This window comes from Pan troglodytes, chromosome 7 (genome assembly GCF_028858775.2).
Source record: "Pan troglodytes isolate AG18354 chromosome 7, NHGRI_mPanTro3-v2.0_pri, whole genome shotgun sequence".
NCBI classification, from domain to species: domain Eukaryota; kingdom Metazoa; phylum Chordata; class Mammalia; order Primates; family Hominidae; genus Pan; species Pan troglodytes.
Genome location: NC_072405.2, coordinates 100237308 through 100251391, shown reverse-complemented (window position 1 = coordinate 100251391; position 14084 = coordinate 100237308). Strand labels below are relative to the sequence as shown.

Genomic DNA, 14084 nt, shown 5'->3' with positions numbered 1-14084 from the left:
GATGCTCAGGCTGGCCTTAAACTCCTGGGCTCAAGCAATCCTCCTGCCTCAGCCTCCAGAGTAGCTGGGATTACAAATGTCAGCCACTGTGCTAGGCCTCTCTGGTTTTTTATCCTGCCTTCACTCCCCAGATTGCACATCACAGGAATTGCTCAAGAGTTGTGCTGTGCTCCAGGAACTAAGTCCATTCCATTTGGGAGCTGAAGGGATTGAAAGAGAGCTGCACTGAGAAGCAAACCAGCTGATGATACTGTTCTTGTCACAACTCTGTGACAAATTGGCTTTCTGTTACTGGACAAATTAACTTTTATCAGCTTTATTTTCCTCATCCATAAAACTAGGGTGTTTGCATAAATGAGATCAGTATAGAACTATAATATCACTTGTAGGTCTAAAAATCTGTGATTTTGCAAATAAACTAGATTTGGCAGAATTGCTATAGGTAACCTGGTGTGGTACTAAGGAGTTCATTGTGAAATGCTGTTAAAATAAAATAGCTTAAATATATATAACATATTATATATAATATTAGCTCTTATGTATCTCTGGTGTTTGAATATTTCATCTAATTTACACATTTTAGGAAAATATTAAGCTTCAGAGTTTCAAAGTGCTTTGTAATTGTTAATTTGCTTCTTGAATGACTTCTGCAAGGGAGGCTTGCCCATGATCCCATTACATAGACTTATCTGTTCTCATTCAGTAAAGCCAAATCTTATACTCTGCAATTTGGAGTCTTATATTCTTTTATCTTTCAATTAAAAAAAAAAATCTATGATTAAACAGCCAATATGATTCAAGTAATCCATTGATGTTTCAATTAATTCTACTGCTTATGCACAGATTAATCATACATATATTGTTATATCCCCATATAAAGAAGAAACAAGACACATAGAAGTTAAATTATTTATTCTAGTAAAATATATAATTATTATAGCAAAATCATTATAGTAAAGTAGAATGAGCATTGAGACACAAAAATAGAACTCATTGCTCCTTACTATCAGACATATTCAGAATAATAAAGATACACCTTGAATCAACACTTGATCTCCACATGCTTCTCATTCACCCACACTCCACACCCTACCGACCTTCACAGTTGCAATCTAAGTAAAAGTTGGAAAGAGGTTCAATGAGTAGTTAAGTTTAACAAAGAGTTATGCATCTTCCATGTGTTCATCACTATGGTAAATATGAGAAACAAAAGTGATTTAGACAGTAGGAACACAGACATGTCTTAGACACCAGCCTCATGGAACTATAAAGGAAGAAAAGGAAAGTCACATTTGCTTAACAACTACCATATATAATATAGTGTCTTGTGGAAGGAAAATAAAATCACTATGCCAAAAGGGAAAAGTTAAGCTCAGAAACTGAGTCATGAAAAAATATTTTTAAAAACCAAAACTACCTTTCCTTTTGTCTTAAACTGACAGATGGCCACGTATCTCCAAAGGGGACCTCCCTCATCCGATGATGTAAATTAACACGTTATCTTCACAAGTATGGGACAAGAGGAGACTAGAAATCATCCCGTCCCCCCACCCCACCCACCCCAAGACAAATGCATATTTGCTGCTTCCTCTATGTTTACTTTACCTTATGTAAAGTGCAGATTTATTGAGCACGATATGAATACATCAACTGTTCCCTCTCTCCCCTCCTTTTCTTGTGCAATGTGTGGATTCACAAGAGTGTGACCATACCCTCCCTCTTTTTTTCCCCCCTCTTTCCCTTCCTGACCACTTTTCCCCTTTAAATATTGAAGCTCTTAAAATCCTTGGAAAAAGTACAGGCCACAGATCCTACTGTGGCTTGTGTCTTTTTACCAAGCCTGTCCTCAACCTTGGCAAAATAAACCTCTAAATTGATTGAGACTTGTCTCAGAGACTTTTTGATTTACAATCTCACTTATTCCTAACAATAACACTTCAAGGTAGTTATTATTTAAGATCACTTATAGATAAGAGGAGACTGAGTTACCTTTGTTAGTTACCCATTGTGTGATCTTGAAACAATTAAGTCTAGCACTATTAAACTTATATGTTAGCTGAACATTTGCCGGAAATTAATGGCAGGGTTAATGGAATTTTGGGGAAGAGGACAAGGTAAATATTTTTAGGGTATGGTAAAGGAACCAAAGGGAGAAACTGAAAACAAGTAGGAGAAAGGGATAACTGATAAAGCAAAACCCTGGGGAAATGAGAGGAGATGGGTGTAAGCACATGGAGAAATTGATCCTGAACTGAATGGTAAAATCATATCATGAAACAAGAGATAAGAAGGCAAGGATAAGGCATGGGTACAGATTTTAAAAGGAAAGAGGTTTGTTTTGTGATAAGAACAGCAGCAGTGTAAGGTCAGAAAGTGTAAGGAAGCTCTTGCATCAATTTCTAGTAAGATACGATACCATTTTCTTGGAAGGAAAGCAGGAGATGATCAGATCTGAGGAGTTCAGCAAATGTGTCAAATAGCTCTTCAGAGTTATTGAGAATAGATTTTCTTAAAAGCAGGAAAAGATACTAATCAATTGTATTCTGTAGTTCAACTGATATTAGAGTTTATAGATTGGCATTGGTTCCGTATTTTTGAAGATGGACAGATTTTACCCAGGTGTCTCAGTAGAGAAATTTGCTGTGGGATTGATTGACTCATAGTTCTGAGTTTGTTAGGGCTCTTAGACAAGTGAGCTATGGATCTAAGAGATCTTGGGGTAAAAGTACTTCTGAGAGCTACAGCTCAGTAGTGAGAGCTGACTGACAGCAAAGTTACTGAGCTATCCATCCTGGTGTCCAGCCCGGATATGAAGGAGGATGGAAGGAGACTGACACCTGGGTAAAGTGGAAGGATCATGTGGCTGGAGTCCTGGGTGAGGCTAAAAAGTGAGGCAATGGAAGTGAACATACAAGGAAGTGGGAAGGCCAGGCAGCTCCAGTTATAAAGCAGGAAAATAAGGGTGAAGAAGGTTCTGATGATGTGAAGATCGAAAGTGTGGCCAACTGAGAGGGTGGTATGTGTGGAGTAGAGATGAAAGTCACAGAAGCTGAGACAGTTGAAGAATAGTGAGCCTAGCATGTAGAATGAGTTTTCAGTGTAGTTGAGAGTGATGGCAAGAGTTGGGATGGAGCAAAATCTCTCACATATGTGACAGTGTCCTTAGTGAATATGGGCAAGTGACATGGTCATACCTGCAGTAGGTAATAGAAAAAGAAGGTCTAGAGGGTGGATAGTTACACGAAATGATCCTGACCAAGGAGAGGTTTTGCAAAGTAGGGAAGAGTAATACACTAAAATGGAAAGTAAAGTTTAGGGGGAAGTAGTAACCCTAGTGGCCCACAGCTGTACTGGATATGAGTGGGAGAGGCATTGGAGCAAACTAGCCTAGAACCTGTCATGGGAAGCTGTGGTCTAGGGTGACAGCAAAGTTTCATTTAAGGCAAGATGTAAAGGGAAGACTCTGTCAAGACCCTAAAGATTTAGAAGAGTTTGTTTATACCATGACAGAAGTGAGAGGAGATGCCAGCAAGGTACAAGAAGCAGGGAGCATGGAGCAATAAGCAGACCAATTTGCTACCAAAAGCAAACCCTATTTGCATCATGCTCCTCTTCAATTTTTTTCTGGGCTCTGATTATTAGACCTGTGTTGTTACCAAGCAACAGATAGAAATTGTGGGATCTCAGTTTTCCTTCATCACTCTGCCACTACCATCTTTCATCCTGGCAATCAGACAATAAGTTGGGCTAAGTTATAGTATTTCCCAGCAGGGAAGAACTGGGCCTGATAAAGGAAGGAGGTGGCTTTACCCAGAAGGAGCTGTAGAACCCTGCCAACATGAAGCAGCTGGAACAAGACAGTACTGATGGGACTGCCTTCTGAGGATGCTGAACAAAAGGAGAGTGGAAAGTAAATTTGTATGAGAGAGAGTTTATTGATTTGAGAGCAGTCTCCAGGGAGAGAGGATCGAACATTCCAGCAAGGACTCTGGGAAACATTGCTATCATGCTTCTATGACGGCTTTTAGAAGTTTGTGGAAAAGTGGTGGCCCACACTAAGAGAAGTAAAAATGCCACAGCTGCCATGGCAGATGGTAGAAGTAGGGATGAAACTGCTCAGGGAAATGGGTATGCTAGAGTGGCCATATTATGTAAGGCTGGAAACCCCCCAGATGTCAAAATTCCAGTTCAGATGTGCCATTTATTAAAGAGACATGGAATTCTCTGGTGAGAAGGGCACCAGCATCACTGAGAAGCTCAGTGGTAGGTCTCCTCTGTAGGTCATGGTTGATGATAAAAGATGCTGTTATGGAATTGAGTTCCCAGATAGGACTGGGGATAATAGAATCCTGAAATGATAGAGGCCAGCTGGTGGTACTTAACCATCCGAATGGTATAATTATCTTGAGTGGCAAGATTGAAGTGGCAGCAGAGCTCTCGACCCAGAGTGAGCTTAAAAGATGCTTAATAGAATAAGGCACCCCTGTGGGGAAAGACAGTTAACCAAGAGTAAACTCAATCTGTTCAGTGAACAGGTATCAAGAATGGAAGACACAAGGCTCAGAGCAGCAGCCTCAACAAAAAGTCACAGTCTCTTTCCGAATTTCCTGATTTGAGCCACTTTACCAATCCAGAACCCATTGACTGGTGGAGAGGCAGGACTGCCAGTAAGAAGGACCCTGCAATCCCATAGCAAGAATATATGGTAATGACCTCCCCGCACCCCACCCTACTCTCAGTCTTTCCCTTAAGGGACCTATAGCCATTCGCTTGGAAAATCATACACTGAGAAAAAGAGAATGCCCAAATACTTGGAGGGCTGTGAGACATGATCATTATTGATACCCATGAACCCAAAATATTATGACTCCTGGTTAAAGCAGAGGTATTCAGAAGCCAGAGAGTTAAGGGAGTCCTTGTCCAGGTCTGGCATACAGTGGGTCCACCGAACACATAGACTTACGTGGTGGTCATTTTCCTAGTTCCCAAATATATAATTGAAATGAACATCCTTGGTAGTTCTTACAATACCCACCTCAGCTCCTTGGCCTGTAGGGTAAGAGCTATCAACACGGGCAAGGCCAACAGGGAGCAGCCTCAAATTCTACAGCCATGACAGTGAGCAAGAACAATATAGGGGAATGATAGATATTAGTGCTTTCTTTTTGGCTCCCTTTTTATCTCCATTTAATTCATCATACTTGACCTACAAAAGCCTGACAGTTCCTGGAGAATAAACAGCTGACTACTGCAATCAACAAAGTAATAACCCCAATTACAGCTGCTGTACCAGATGTGAAATCTTTACAAGAGCAGAACAACATGACCTCAGGCAACAGGTTTGGGGTGATTGATATGATGACATGTGCTTCCCCAACCTTAACAGAAAGTAGAATCCAAAAGTGCTCATATTTAATTAGAAAAAATAATAGGAAATACTTGCAATGTTGACCCAGAGCTAAGCTGTATCTCCTTAACCTCTATCATAATGTATTCCCAAGAGACCTGAAGTGTCTGGACATGCTGCAGAACATCCACTGTTCTACTACAGTGATGGTATTATGCTCACCAGATTGGATGAGCAAGGATTTGGCAAACAGGTTGGAGGCCTTGGTGAGATACGTATACTTCAGAATGTGGAAGAAAATTCCTGCAAAATGTTGATGCTTCACTAAATCAGTGAAATTTAGGGATTCTATGATGCAGGGCATACTTTTGTGTGTCCTACTTAAGAAAGATCTGCCTACTTTGAAATCATGTTTTCTTCCACTAATATTTATTATTTTACTTTCCTATGTAAATAATTATTCATCTGGAATTTAGATGAATTCTAATTCATCTAAATGAATTAGGGGGATCAGTCTTCATTTCCTGTGTTATGTTAACACATTTCTTGTGTCACGTTAATAAGCGGGATCATTTATTTGTGGGGTGGGGTGGGGTCACATGAGACTTTCCTTTGTTGCCCTGTAATCACCTTCGAAAAATCAAATTACCTTATGTGTCCACTTTTTTTAGGTCCCTCTATTCTGACTCATTTGCCTGTTTTCTATCCTTGTACCAAGCAAACACTGACTTAATAACTGTTACTTTATAATAGATCTTGGTATTTCATAATTTAAATGTTCCAGCTTTGTTCTTCAAAATTGCCTTGGCTATTCTAGGCATTTGCATTTCCATATAAATGTTAGAATCTGCTCATCCATTTCTACTCAAAAAAAGCATTTGAGATTGCTGAAGTTACACTGAATCTATAGATCAATTTTGGGGGAAATGACATCTTAACAATCTGTGAACATGATCCATTATCCTTGCATTTATTTAGGACTTTTAAAACTTTCTGTCAATAATGTTATGTAGTCAATCATCTTTTGTATTACATAGTTTGATCGATGTATTACCAAGCACTCGATTATTTTGGTGCCATTATAATTAAACATGTAATTTTCTATTTATTTTCTGGAATAAAGGTATACAATTAAATTTTGTATCTAGATATTGTATCTATAACCTTATTAAATTCATTTATTAATTAAAATAGTTTGCCAACAGTCTTTTTGATTTTCAATATAGGCAATCGTGTAATTTGTGAATAATGACTGTTATTTCTTCCTTTCCAATCTGAATGTCTTTTGTTACTCTTTCTCCTTTATTGCATTGGCTAGAGCATCTAAAGCCATGCTGAAAATAAGTGGTAAGAGCATGTACATCCTTGTTTCATTACTGATGTCATGGGGAAATGTTCAATAATTTACCTTAAGAATAACGTAAACTGTAGTTTTTTTTTGTAAATGTCCTTTATCAGATCATGGATGTTTTCTCTATTCCTACTTTGCAGAGAGGTTTTTATCCTAAATGGGTGCTTAATTTTATCAATTTCTTTGCTACTATCAAGATAATCATGATTTTTCTCCTATTTAAAATTATTCTGATGAATTACATTTATTTTTTCCCCCAATGTTAACCCACCCTTTTGTTTCTGGATAAATCTCACTTAGTTATGATTATTCTTTTTATACTACTACTTGATTCAATTTGCTAATATTGTGCTTAGGAGTTTGCATCTATGATGGTAAGAGATTGGTAAACCAGCCTTTTTTTTTTTTTTTTTTTTTTGAGACAGGGTCTTGCTCTATCGCCCAGGCTAGAGTGCAGTGGCATGATCATGGCTCACTGCAGCATCGAACTCCTGGGCTCAAGTGATCCTTCTGCCTCAGCCTCCTGAGTAGCTGGGAATACAGGAGCATGGCACCAAGCCCTGCTAATTTTAAAATTTTTTATAAAGACAGGGTCTTGCCATGTTGCCCATGCTGATCTTGAACTCCTGGCCTCAAGTGATCCTCCCATCTTGGCCTCCCAGACTGCTGGGATTAAAGGAGCGAGCCATGGTGCTGGGCCTAAACAAGCCTTTTTAAAGTGACTTTTCCCCCCTATTACAGAATGCTTTTGAAAGCCAAAATGTATGTGATCAGGAGTGTGCTCTCAGATGTTTATTTGGTAGTGCGCAGGATGTAGACTACATTATGTGGGACGTGGGTGGTGATGGGTTGGGAAGCTACTGGAATTAGGAGGAGAGCTTGAACCAGCTTGAGACAGGTGGAAGTGGAAAGGAAGGGTATTAAATACAGGAGAATGCCCAGTATTTAGCAAGCTGAAAGTGTGGCATTATGAAATAAAGACGTTAAGACAAGTTGATCTGAACTTAGAAAAGAGTAAAAATAATGAGTTTACTTCGAGGTGAAATCCTTATCTTCATCATCATTATCACCATTACTAGAATCCAAAGGAATACCTGCAATTTAAGAAATTGCAAACGCACGAAACTACATAACTGGTCAGTATTTTAATGCATTTAATTAAAAATTTTCCTTATGTTGCTTTGGAGTTAGTTTTTAAAATTCTTTTCGTTCATAATCAGGAAAGGTTGTAACCTTACATTCAGCGACACCTTAGAAACATACCCTTTTAACGCAGCACATTTCAATACAGATTGTGCTGTTCCTTTTCCAACCACCAGGTGGCGGGCAAGCGCCCAAGTCGCACTCCCGCCTCATCCAAGGCAGCCTGCGTGGCTCCCGGGAGCGCGCACGTCCCGGAGCCCATGCCGATTGCAGGCGCCGTATCCGCGCTCGTCTAGCAGCCCCGGTTACGCGGTTGCACGTCGGCCCCAGCCCTGAGGAGCCGGACCGATGTGGAAACTGCTGCCCGCCGCGGGCCCGGCAGGAGGTAAGGGCAGAAGGGAAGCCTCGGGGCCTATTTTCCCGGTAGCGACTGCCTCGGGGGAGGGCCTGCGGGTGATGATTCCTGCGTCGCGTCCGTTCCTGCCCGGGGACGCTGCGGAAGCGGTCGCAGAAGCGGCGAGTACGCTGTATGGCAAGCGCGTATTCTTCCCGGGCGGCACGGCGGCTGTGAGCTGGAATTCAGCGCGGGCGGTGGGGTGATTGCGGCGCCCCCTGGCGGCAGTCCTCCGCGCCCCTCCCCTGACTCCCCCTCCCTCCCAGCCTCACCCCCGCGCCCTTGCAGCGCTCGGGCTGGATGGCCTGCGGGTAAGCGGCAGCAGGCGCCTAGTGGGAACCCCCGGCAGGAAGTTAGCATGGGCGGACCACACGGGGGCCACACATGACTTGTGAAGAACTACTGGACAGTTTGGGGAAATGACTACCACGAAAAGGCTTACTTTCAGTTTTGTTTCAGACTCCTTTTCCACAATGTCATCAGAACAACGGGAAAAGTCGATTTTTTCCCATTCATTTCCAGCGGTGTGAAATGTGATCGCATGTTAATTGGTTGCCCGTGGTGGGTGTGAAGGGTCTTGTCCTCGGGAAGTTTACATGATTGGCAAAGATCTATGTAGAGATTAAATGGACTGGCAGGGTAAGAGAGTATGGAGAGCGCCAAACTAAATAAATTTTATACTGTGAAGACTCACAGGTCAAGGCGTCCCTGGAGACCTGGCTCTCCTGGACTCCCTACTCTTTATCTGCCCTAATCTCCCTGCCACTCGGGTAATGAAATTATGCTCCCAGACTCAACTCCGCATGTCTCCAATATATATACTGTTACTCCAACAACTTATGATTTACAGCAATTTTAAAAGAAACTGATAACCCTTTCCCACTGATTGGAGATGTTATCTTTAAGATAAAAACAAAATTTCAAAAAATGTACACATGCATCTTAGTCTGGACTTTGTTGCATTGGTCTGTGTTGTTTACTCATGGTCCAGTACCATACTTTTAGTTTTATGGCATATTTTGCCATCTGGTAGGGCAAGCTCCTATTATATTATTCACATTTTTCTTGATTTTTTTTTTTTTGAGACAGAGTCTCACTCTGTCACCGAGGCTGGAGTGCAGTGGCACTGTGTCGGCTCACTGCAACCTCCATCCCCTGGGTTCAAGCAGTTCTCTTGCTTCAGCCTCCCAAGTAGCTGGGATTACAGGCTTGAGTATCCTTTTTTATAGTTTCCTGATATTTTTGTTTATCAAGTTCCAAACATAATATTGTGATTGTTGCTAGGTAATACATTAAGTTTTTAAGTTAATTTGAGGGAACATTGACTCCTTTCAGCATTGCTTTCCCTTTAGAAAAATGATGTAGCCTTCTATCTATTTAGATAACCTTTTTTCTTTTTCTCTTTTTTATTGTATTTTAAATTTTGTTGTTGTTACTCCTGAAACACCATAGTTAGATAACCTTTGATAGCCTTCAGTGAGGCTTTACTGAAAACACAAGTTTGACATATGTAAAATTGACTAACATTTGAATAACAAAATAAAGGTGTTTTATTTAATATTTGTCATACCTATATCATATACACTTACATGTATGTGTGTGTTCGTGTACATGTGTATGTGTCTATCAACTTATCTTTTTTTAAAAAAAAATTTATCTCAGGAGAACCATACAGACTTTTGACTGGCGTTGAGTACGTTGTTGGAAGGAAAAACTGTGCCATTCTAATTGAAAATGATCAGTCGATCAGCCGAAATCATGCTGTGTTAACTGCTAACTTTTCTGTAACCAACCTGGTATGTTACTAATTTTATTTCACTAGTTTCCAGTAAGGGGGTTGAAATCACAAAATATTCTCTTGGTGTGTATGTGAGAGAGAGTTCACAGGATTTGTCATTTTATAGAGCTGTGTAGACTTTTTTAATGTTAACAAAATTAAATACTTATATTGTGGCAGTGGTACCAGTGGTATTTGTTCATTTTGAGATTTGAAGTTTCTATTTCAGTAATTTACTCTTTGTTTTAGTTAGAAACTCAGAGGAAGTAGGACATAGTTATTTTTATTTGCTTACTAAACATTTATTGTTTACTATTAGTTTTGTGCAAAAGTTATTGCTGTTTTTGCCATTAGCAGTAATGTGTTTTTAGGTGTCAGTAACTGTGCCAACCCTGCGAATAGAACAATGAACAGACCTTCATGACTCTGGCTCTTAAAGAGGTTATGTAGCTGTGTGGAAACGGGCATTTCTCATATAATACAAGTTTTTGCAATGGGAATTGATTTGTTTTATTAGGGAAATGCTTACTTATGCCCCACAGCTCCTTCAAATGGCTTTCAGTTTGTTTTGATCATAACCTTGGGTGATAAAAGTGCTAAAAAAAATACATAGGAATATCTGTACTCATGATAACGCTGGTGGTAATAAGAAAGATAAGCCATTATTTTAATCAAAGATTGCACATATGCGATCTGAATTTGTTCAGTTTTATTTAGGTTTTGTTTCTGTTCTTTTAGGTATAGAAAAACATTTTGGAAATTTCTACAGAAAAAGTAAAATTGTTACTGTAAGTCAGAAACACTAGCCTATAACCTCGTATTCTCATGGGACTAATTTTTACAATGTGGTTTTGATACTGTAAAACAAACAAAAAAGATCTAGGAATGAAATTGTCATGTTTTAAATGAAACAGACTGCACCAAAGCAAAAAATTCAAATGTGTGTGAGGGGTCAGGAGAATCCCCACTGACTTACACAAATAAAGAACATGTGTGTTCTAGGAGGGGTATTCCTGGGTTAAGAAACTTCCCTAAGGGGAAATATGAATTGTTAGTTGAGTGATCTTCCTCTCAAGGCAACCAAAGCAGTAATTGTTGTCTGCTGTGTTGGGAGGTTAGCCACCTGCCTATTGTCTTTTCTTATGAAACCTTTTTCTCTGAGAAGTGAATGTACTGAGTGGTAAAAGACTTAAAATTATTTGCTAACTTTTCAGAGTCAAACAGATGAAATCCCTGTATTGACATTAAAAGATAATTCTAAGTATGGTACCTTTGTTAATGAGGAAAAAATGCAGAATGGCTTTTCCCGAACTTTGAAGTCGGGGGATGGTATTACTTTTGGAGTGTTTGCAAGTAAATTCAGGTAAGACATTTTTAAATTGATTTTAAAATGGACAGCTTTGTTTCAGCCAAATCCTAAAGGAAAATGATATTTCTGATTAATGAATTTAAAACAGTATAATTTAGTTCCTGCTTAGCACAGTATTGGACTCTGTGCCATGGGTGGTGAGTGCATTTTGTACATCACGGTGATGAGAGTTTGAGTGGGCCCTGAGGGACTTCATGGGAAATTACATTTCTTCGATTCCTCATTGGTGAAGGTATAATGTTAACTTTTGGTCATTGTTTTTTCTTCATTTGGACTCAAGACTTAGGATTTGATAATTTTCTAGGTTACAAAGCTTAATGATGAGGAACTGATAATTTCATAGGTTACAAAGGGTAACAATAAATAAAAGTTACAATAACAGTATATGATGTGAGCTTAAAGTTTTAAAGTACTAAAAATTGCCATCTCTGCAACTCTGATACTATAACTTTATTTAACTTATTCTCATTTACAGAATAGAGTATGAGCCTTTGGTTGCATGCTCTTCTTGTTTAGATGTCTCTGGGAAAACTGCTTTAAATCAAGCTATATTGCAACTTGGAGGATTTACTGTAAACAATTGGACAGAAGAATGCACTCACCTTGTCATGGTATCAGTGAAAGTTACCATTAAAGTAGGTTGAATGTCTTGTTCTTATGTTAAAATACGTTATTTGAATTTAAGCTTACCCACTATACACAGATTTTTTTTTAATTACTTTAAAACTATCAGAACTGTTAGTTGTAGATTTATATATACCCACTCCATCCCTTTGTATACCATTTAGGCTTGAGTGGCTTTTCATATAACCTGTTTATTATCTGAGACAAGCCAAAAGCAACTAAAATTATATTTCAGATTTTGTTTAGCATTTTAAAAAGCGATTCTGTTGTCCTTCCACCGAGAAGGTTATGACAGTGCATAGTTTGTGTTTTCAGTCTTAAAGCAACGCAACTAGAGATTAACTGCCAGTCTTCAAAGTTTGCATCTCATGTCTCTTCTATCAAGTTGTCTTTCTCCAGTCTCCAGGTGATTCATCTCCTTTTAAACAGGTTGACCTATAGATTTGTGGGATCCTTTTAGGTTAATATCTATAGTAAAAAGCCACAAATACTTAGATTGCTTTATTAAAAATCCTTTAGTATTTAATATAATTAAACTAGAATTATGTTTTATAGCTAAAGAGTTATCGTGGAGAAAGGCTTGCCGCTCAGCTGGAACTCAACTTGTACTTTGGTGGGGTTGTCTGTAATCAAGGGTTTTTTTATTTTTGCACATATATGAAATTGATTTTATAAATTCAGCAGTGTGATTAGCCTCCAGAGTACTAATATATGCATATAAACTCACAAATAGTAGATTTACAAATCAAAGTGTCCATTTATGGTTTTCAGTAGGGATGCACCTTTACCAGAATATTTAAGTGTGGGCCCTAGCACAGTCCTCTTTAAGATATTACTTAAGAAATAGAGTAGGTAATCATACACTAGCTTGGTTGGTGTGAAATATGATCAAAGGTAGTTAAATTGTCTTGAGAGATATTTTACTACATCTGTGACAGACCTGGACACTTCCAGCGAGTGGGATGCTGATGACCACCTTATGAATTGCTCCATTACACCCACCAACATGGTTTACAGAGTAATTTGTTAAAAAAAATTCCTGGTCATTCATATGCCAAAATAGAAAACCTTGTTGTTATGTTATTTTTTTTGGTAAATTTTCTGAAAGTACAGTTAGCTTATATTTTTTAAATCATTGAATGTTAGAGCCAAAAAGGAATTTAAAGACCATTTATTCTTACTATTAGCTACTTAAAAAAACAACAAGAGCAACAACAACAAAAAAAGCGTTCAGTTCAACTTTTATTTTCTGAAGTGTAAACTGAGGCATGGACCAATTAATTTCCCAAGTCACATGTATTAGAGTTTACCCAATACAGTGTTGATTTGCACATTACTGGTTCATGCTAGTTTATTTCTTTCACATTGGAAAGTGGTATCTTTCAGGTTCCATTCTTGAGAGACAATCTAAATCTGCTTGCCCCTATTTAGACAATAAAATACCCTGTGTTATTGAAAGCATATTCATGGCTGGGTGCAGTGGCTTGCGTCTGTAATCCCAGCACTTTGGGATGCTGAGGTGGGAGGATTGCTTGAGCCCAGGAATTTGAGACCAGCCTGGGCAACATAGTGAGACTCCATCTCTACAAAAAATTTTAAAAATTAGCTGGGTATGGTGGCATGTGCCTGTAGTCCCAGCTACTCAGGAGGCTGAGACAGGAGGATTGCTTGAGCCCAGGAGGTTGAGGCTGCAGTGAACCAGGATCGCGCCACTGCAGTCCAGCCTGGACAACAGAGCGAGACCCTGTCTCAAAAATAAAAAAGCATATTTATATTATTCTGAATCTTATTTTCATTGCCCACTGTAGCATTTTCTAATGTTTGTCATATTTTTTGGATGTATCATATTTGAGGCTTATAGCTTAATTCACATGTGAGTTTAAGTTTCTTTTTTTCCACTTTATATGTACTTATTTTGTGCTTTTACCAAAAATTATTTCTTTATTTACTTTCTCAAAAAGGCTTTATTGCATAGTTACAATCTTTTTGAAAGACAATTAGTCTAAAAATAGCTCATGTTCATCTCCTAATATTGTCTTCCCTGAAGCAGATATGTTACATTTCCTCAATTCTGAAATA

General features: G+C 38.8%; 1 protein-coding gene across 6 annotated transcripts in view; it reads left to right on the top strand.

Moving 5' to 3' along the window:
* NBN (nibrin) overlaps nucleotides 1–14084 on the top strand; it is a 68909-nt gene that overhangs the window by 9632 nt on the left and 45193 nt on the right. For 2 of the 6 annotated variants that reach the window (XM_063816404.1, XM_063816405.1), the window contains exons 1-5: nucleotides 8018–8226; nucleotides 9898–10031; nucleotides 10751–10800; nucleotides 11227–11375; nucleotides 11857–12016. In XM_063816404.1, coding sequence (XP_063672474.1) covers nucleotides 11302–11375; nucleotides 11857–12016 — 234 coding nt within the window. In that variant the 5' untranslated portion in view covers nucleotides 8018–8226; nucleotides 9898–10031; nucleotides 10751–10800; nucleotides 11227–11301. Of the gene's footprint in view, nucleotides 1–8017; nucleotides 8547–9897; nucleotides 10032–10750; nucleotides 10801–10981; nucleotides 11127–11226; nucleotides 11376–11856; nucleotides 12017–14084 lie in introns of those variants that run through there. The other 4 variants (XM_063816407.1, XM_063816403.1, XM_054657395.2 and 1 more) reach the window with 4 other exon arrangements.